This window comes from Bison bison, unplaced genomic scaffold, assembly GCF_000754665.1.
Source record: "Bison bison bison isolate TAMUID 2011002044 unplaced genomic scaffold, Bison_UMD1.0 scf7180017864184, whole genome shotgun sequence".
Classification (NCBI taxonomy): Eukaryota; Metazoa; Chordata; class Mammalia; order Artiodactyla; family Bovidae; genus Bison; species Bison bison.
Window position 1 is genome coordinate 2,899,872 of NW_011494756.1, and position 7,296 is coordinate 2,907,167.

General features: G+C 47.1%; 1 protein-coding gene across 1 annotated transcript in view; it reads right to left on the reverse strand.

Moving 5' to 3' along the window:
- ZNF827 (zinc finger protein 827) overlaps positions 1–7,296 on the reverse strand; it is a gene marked incomplete at its 5' end in the record, with an annotated part of 157,663 nt that overhangs the window by 136,593 nt on the left and 13,774 nt on the right. Inside the window, one exon of the mRNA XM_010843699.1 lies at positions 2,520–3,000. Coding sequence (XP_010842001.1) covers positions 2,520–3,000 — 481 coding nt within the window. The remainder of the gene's footprint in view (positions 1–2,519; positions 3,001–7,296) is intronic.

The following is a 7,296-nucleotide window of genomic DNA, read 5'->3' on the forward strand; positions in this document are numbered from 1 at the left end:
TATTCCTTTCCTTTTCACGTCTCTTCTCCTCCCGTGGGCCGCGCTGCACTGTCACCAAGTTTACATTTACATCCAAATATGCACACACACAAAAAAACTACCGATGCATCTCACTCCCCGGCGACTTTGTAACAGGTTGCTAGGTAACAGTGCACACAAGTCAGGTTTCAGGACCTCTAGTAAGCCATCATAAAATAGCTGCACGGGCCTTTTGCATAAACAGCGTGCATTTGTTATCTGTTTTCTTATGCCCGTTGATCAGTCGGTAAATACTGCGACTGCCAAACCCGTAAACAAGTCCCCGTTAATAGCCGACTGAGAAAACAGATCACAGGAGAAGGCCTGGGTGCATGGTTTTCCACCCCAACCTCCCGGCTGGCTTTTCCTCTTGTGTTTCTCCTGTTTGCAAGCCTGGCTTTCAGCAGCCACAGGTCTTACCTTACACTCCCTGAGATTGCGTCCCTAGCTAATTACAGATTGATGTGGGGCACTCGTAGCTAAGCCCACCAGGAGTCGTGTATTAGCAAGCCTTCCTCCACCCTCTCTCACCTTCCTCAAGATTTAAAAACTTTCTGGAGTCCTGGAGTAAAGAAGGCACCTTCTTCCTACGAGCTACTCACCCCTCCGGTTTCCCCCTTGTCTGCTAAGTAAGGAAATGTCCCATTTAGCCATCCTAGGTGAATATGCCCACCACTGCATTGCTTCTCTCGAGGAAGCACTAGAAGAGCCCACAGAAGGAGCCCCTTTTGCTCTGACATTGGTGGGACATACTATCAAGAAAGAACCAGTGCTCTCCCAGAAGTGAAAACTGAAGGCTCTGCAGCAAAACGAAACCCAGAAGCCTACACTTTCCCCACATCTCCAAAGACGTTTATATATAAGATGCAGAGTCTTCAGGAGCACATGTTCCCTAGGCTGGGACGGGAGAGGAGAACGCAGGGGCAGGTCGCTGTTCGTTGCCGCGGTCCAGGCACCTGACTTCCTGCCACTTGGCCATCGTGGTGTAAGGTGTGCTCACTGGTCGCACGGGGTGGGGTGCCTCCCTGCGACACTCCATCTCTGTTCTTTCCGCGATGCCTCACTTCCATCCCCTGCCCTTCCCTATTTCTTCCAACCAGCCCTGAGCACTCCTGAGGGGCACAGACCTGGGGTGATGGGAACATTCCAGAAGACCTGACTGACGCGAGCAAAGGGATTTCAGAGTGAAGCAGAACCTCTAATTCACCTGGCGGTGACATTTAGTGAAATTTGACTCACAGTCCATTTAAAGGAAGGTGGTGACCAATTATTCTCCATTTAAAAGGGTATTGTCAATCTCCAAAGAGCTGAAATGGCATTTGGAAATCATCGTGGGGCCTGCCGTCTTCACTGAGAGACAGAACCAATTCTCTGCCGACCTTTCCCCACCCTCTACATCTCTTTTAAAATTTAAAATCAGACTTTAAAAAATATAATGAGGAGCTGCACAGGCCCACAACATGTTTTCTCATCACAAAAAAAGTCAGGAAAAACAGGGCTCCTTTGGCATCATGACACTCCCTATTCAATTCCACAACTTAAAGAAATGGGGGGGGGGGAAACACTAAACGAAACATCATGTATAATTTGATGGTGAAAGTGGTATCAATTAGTAATACATTTTTATGACATACTACAACTTCTTTCTAAAAAGCATTGAGGCAGCTACAAAAGAATATTAACAATTTTTTAAAATTCCACGTTACATGAGGTTTCTACTGTAGTTATGTTCATAGAGACAGAAAGTAGAATAGTGATTACCAGGGCAGAGCGGAGGGAAGAATTCTTGGTTAATGGGTACGAGGCTTCAGTTTGGGGGGATGAAAAAGTTCTCAAGATAGATGGTAGTGATGGTTACACAAAAATGTAAGTGTACTTAATGCTAAGGCACTGTATACCTGAAAATGGTTAAAATGGCAAATTTCATGTATTTTTTTTGACCACAATGAAAAACTTTCCATTAGAAAAAACAAAACCTAAAGCTAATTTTACCATCTGCTCAAATTTTAAAACTCTACAATTTTTCTAATAGTACTCTGTGCGTATGTCCTTTAGAATCTTTTACATCAAGGCAGTCGAGAACTTGAGTATACGCAAAGCAAGATGTCCCGTACAAGCCCTTTTAAAGAGCCCAGTGGAGAGACAAAGTTAAATACGGCTTAAGGTCAATGGAGAGACAAGTTAAACAGGGCTCAAGGTCACACAAAGAACTGTCACCAACCTGGCTTCCCATGCGACCTGTCCCCCACAGCAAGGACCCACAACAGGGGAAAACTAGAAAGAAATCAACAATCTCTGTTGTTTCGAGACCCAAACCATAGCCATGCCTTCTTCCACAGGACTGTTAAAAAAAAAGTCTCAAGGAGAAAATGTGTCAGGGTGCAGACAATCGTCATTTAGAGGAACCTTGACATCACCTAGTCCTACCAGCTCACTGTACAGCTACGAATACTGGTAGATAGAAAACGAGAGAGAGAGAGGGGACACCCCTCTTCAAGTACCTGACAGCTTCATGAGAAAATCAGACGCCATCTTAACAGAGATGTCCTGGCTGAACAACGCGGACGCACTGTTGGCCGCGAACTCGGAGGGCTCTCTCAGCTTTGTGTGGTTGGCTGGCCTGTCGGTAGCATTCAGAGGAAAGGAGGTTGGCAGGCCGTTATCTTCCTTGGGCTCCTCCTTCACCAGCAAAGGTGAGACGCCAGCCCCACCCTGGCTAGTCCTCTCTGGAGTGCTGGACTTCATCATGGTCCCCACTAGCTCTGTCCCTCCTCCTTCCCTTTGCTGCCCCAGGCAGGCACTGTCACTGAGGTGGGGAGGCCCCTTGACCTCGGGGTCTGGGATCTCCTCCTTCACCTTGGCTTCTGTCCTCAGGAAGTGCTGATGGCAACGCATGTGGAGCTTCAGGCTGAAGTGGCGGGAGGAAGTGAAAGGGCAGAGCTGGCACTGAAAGGTCTCTCCCCGGTCCTGGTGCTGATGAACCTGACGGAGAAGCAACAAGAGTGAGCTGGCTGCTGCGTGCTGACAGAGAACGCCCTGCTCTACCTCCACCCTTTGCATTTTTGCATCGCTTAGCTGCTCGGTCACGTCTGACTCTTTGCGACCCTGTGGACCGTAGCCCGCCAGACTCCTCTGTCCGTGGGATTCTCCAGACAAGGATACTGGAACGGGGCTGCCATTCCCTTCCTGGTCCAGGGAACCATATCACCAGAGGAGCACTTCATTGTGTGCCTCAGGTCATGAGGGTCATCCCTAAACACAGAGCGGGTCCACACAGGTTAAGAGCCTGTTAGTAGATCCACATTCAAGTCAACCAGGGACGCTGTCTGCCCACGGAGGCTGTCTAGGGTAGAATCCTCTTCATGTTCTAGTCATCTCATCTCCGCTGATGTCTTCAAAGAAAACTTTATAAACCCAGCACAACTGGAACTTACGTAATTACTAGTTGGGGGGTCAAAAGAGGTACCCTGTCAAGTAATTCCTCTCACAATATAATATGCTGCATGGACCCAATTATTACCACCCAGAGAAGTAGTTATGCTTTGCAAACATAATTTCCACTTCCAAAAATGCTTCTCTAGGTAATTAAGACTGTGGAAAATAATGCCTCCAGGGCATTCCCGTTTCGTAGAGAAATTGAGACCCTGGAGCATGTGGCCGGAGCAAAAGGACATATAAACAAAGCAGACGGGGAGGGATTTCCCTGGTGGTCAAGGGGTTAAGAATCCGCACTCCCACTGCAGGGGCATGTGTTCGATTTCTGGTCAGGGAACTAAGATCCCGCATGCTGTGCAATGTGGACAAAAATAATAAATAAAAACAACTCTCTAAGCTTCTAAGACACCCTTCCTTTCTGTATTCCTCAAGCTATCTATAGGCAGCTTCTAAAAAAAAAAAAAAAAAGAAGGAGCAGAGGAGGAGGAAAACCAGAGCCTGATGCCCACCAAACAGTCTCAGCAAGATGAAACCAGAGGTGCCAAATACGGTTCTTTCTAGCAGGCTCTAGATAGGCACGTCTACAATGAAAGAATGCAGACTTGGAAACCCAGTTCCAGCCTTGCCTGCACAATACCTGTGAAAATGGGAAGAAACTTTTTTCTTTCCTTCCTGTCATGATCAAATTTAGGGCTTGAAAAAGTGAGGAAATCATTGCATTGGCCTGAGCCAGGCTTGGAGCTGGCAGGTGCTAGTAAGCTTGTAACTTCCCCATTCATCTCTGCCAATGTACTTGAGCACTGACCTGCTCCACCCTGCTATTTCAGGACTGGCCCTCCCTCGAGCAGGAACTGCCAATGGTGTAGATCTGGGCCAAAAGATTTGGGGAGCTGTGTGATTTTTGGAAAAACGAGGGAATGGAATTCAAACCCCGAGTCAAACCAACCTCTCCTCTTTGGCGATCTAGGCAGGATTTGAACCTAGGTCGAATGAAGGTTAAAGGTTCCTTAATCCACTGGGCCACCTGGCCCCTCTGCGTGGGCTTCCTTTCTAAGAGGGCAAGTTTTACTACAGCTGTTTATGCATTCTGAGTGCAATCCAAAAGCATTATTCACCAGCCAAAACATACTTTTAAATAATGTTCAGTGACCAACAAAAGCAAAGAAATTAAAAGTTAATGGTGAGATCCTGTCGCTACAGCACCCCACTGTGGCTTTTTGAAAAAAACAACAGAAGAGATTCTGGGTCCCCCAAAGCATGAATTTCTCCAAAGAAATAACCAGATACACTTAAATTCAATTGCGGCAAAGCCTTGCTCATTAAAAGGCTTTCCGCCTGCCAGGTGGGGAGAGGCTGGAGGGTGGCACACACCCCTTGTTGCTGGCTGAGGACTGTCTCAGCTCTTTCACAACAAAAGGATTTCACTCTGGAGAGGATGGGTTCACTTGCTTTCTCCCTCATACAATCGGGAACATTCCCCACCCTCTCTTCTACCCGGCTCACGCGGGAGCTGGCACCTTGTGGGGCCTCCAGTCACAGCCCCAGGGAGCCCTGACAGGTGCCACCCATGGCTCGCCCTGGAGCCAGGTGGTAAAGGTCACTAGGCAGAAAGCTTCCGCCATCCCCGGGAGCAGGGTGGTGGGATAGATCCCGTTTCAGAAATGTCCTGACATCTATTGCCCCGGCAGAGGACAGGCGCTAATACAAGAACGAAGCTCCGGAAGCAGCTTCTGGAAAAGAAGAAGGATGGGGTCCAGGTTCTAAAATCCAACACGGAGCCCTGGACTCAAAAGAGTCTGTGCCCAAGCCCCGTGCACGTCTCCTTTTCTATCCAAGCCTGGCTTGGCTATATTTAGTTGCGGGAAAACGAGTGAGTGTGGAAAAGAAAAACAGTGGATGTGGTGCTGATGGTCACACTTAGCGTTATATTTGGGCTAGACCTGCCGAGAGGGGCACGAGTTCGCATTTGGCCTCGGAGGGAAGGCTCGCCCCTGCTCTCCCGACAATAAAAGCCCCTTCTGGGATCATCTGTACTCTCTTTAGCCTGACATTGCCTTCGAAATCGCTCTCGGTCGGCTACGGTCAAGAAACACTTGACTAAAGCGTGTCATTCTTTCCAGGTCACGTAAAGATGGGCTGCCTGCTGGTCGCCCTACACAGAGAGCGCATGTCACCGCCGCAAGAAGTTTAAAGACTGCTGCATCACGGTGTCCATCTCCTCTGCAGCAGTCAGACAGTTTGGGGAAAAACATCTCCATCACTCGCCCTGCTCAGGGGACCAGGCAGGCCGGGAGGGGGCGAGCCCAGCAGTCACCGCCTTGCCTGGCACACCTGAGACTGGAAAACGTCGGCGCCCCGACCCCTGCCCGCGTCGGGCCGCTTCTTCACCCGTGTTCCTGTTCTCCGCCCTCCTCACCTTATCTTATGAATTCCGTATTGAATTCCTGTATGCTCACTCATCCAGGAAAGTTGTAAAAGACTTAATGGAAACCTAAGATAACCCCGAGGAAGCTGGAGGCATTTACAAGCTCCTTCCGAAGCAAGCCATAAAAATATTTGCATGATATATTAAGGAGAAAAGGCAGCCTTTTAGAAAATGTACAGTGCCTAGAACCCAATAAGTACTACAGTTGAACAAATCCCTTAGAATCCCATTGTTCCTTAAGTAAATCTTTACAATAAATACAGAAGGCTACAGATTAGCATGGTAATAATGGCTATTTCTACGTGATGGGATTAAGGGCCAATTTCAGATTCTTTTCATCAGTTTTTCTAAATTCTCTTTGTGTCACAAAGAGAGAAAAGCAATAAAATTTAGAGTCATTCTTTTATGCCGTGTCATCGATTTATTTCCAAATGTAAATGTGAATATATATTCAGATGGCTTTTGGATAGTAATTACTATAGTAGCCACATTTACTGAGGGCTCCTCCATGCTGGGCATCATATTAAGTGCTTTATATCCATTATTTCATTTAACCCTTAAAACAACTCCATGAGATATATCATACAATTACTATCTCCAAGAGCAGAAACAGAGGCTTGGAGAGGTTAAATGATTTACCCAAAGCTCCACAGCTACTGAGAGTCTAACTAAGGCTTTTTTGTTTTTGTTTTCCTGACCATGGGGTTTGAGATATTAACCTTTAGGCCATACTGCCCCTGCTTCTGAGGCAGGATTCATTCTAGGAAATCTGTTCCTACCATACATAGCCTCTGGGGAACAGAGCAGAGAATATCTATTCCTAAGGAAACCACCATGATATTTCTCTGTAGACCATGGTTTCAAAATCTAGCAAAATTAAAGTCTATCTCATCAAAATTAAATCATGAATTCTTTGATGAAAGCAAAAAACATGAGCCCATAAGTGAGGTGGAGAACAGAAAAGAAAGTGTACACCATCTGAGGAAATTAAACTTGCATGAGCCCTTCTTACACGTCTCTCCTCAAAAGCTCAACAGGTTAGGACACCATGAGTTTGAATAAAGTAGTCACTTCACACAACTGCTTCATTGTACTGGTTATTGATTTGTTCTGAAAGCGTTCTAGGACCCCACGACCTGCAGAGCCCTGGCTGCTCTCATCTGTGATGCTGTCGTGGCCGACCGTCTGTATCACCAAGGCACCCCTCTCATCTCCCTGCAGTTTCAGGGTCGCTAGTTCCTGCTATTGAAAACCCAGCTTTTTTTTTTTCCCCCATGGGTTTATAAATAGGTTGTTTTAAGTGACCCTGAGCTGAAACCAGGCTTACAAGGTGTCAGGCCTGATGCAAGTTTCCTGCTCACTGAAGCTTTAAATTTGCCAGGCCTGATTTCTAAACCTGAGTGTAAGGGCACAGTAAC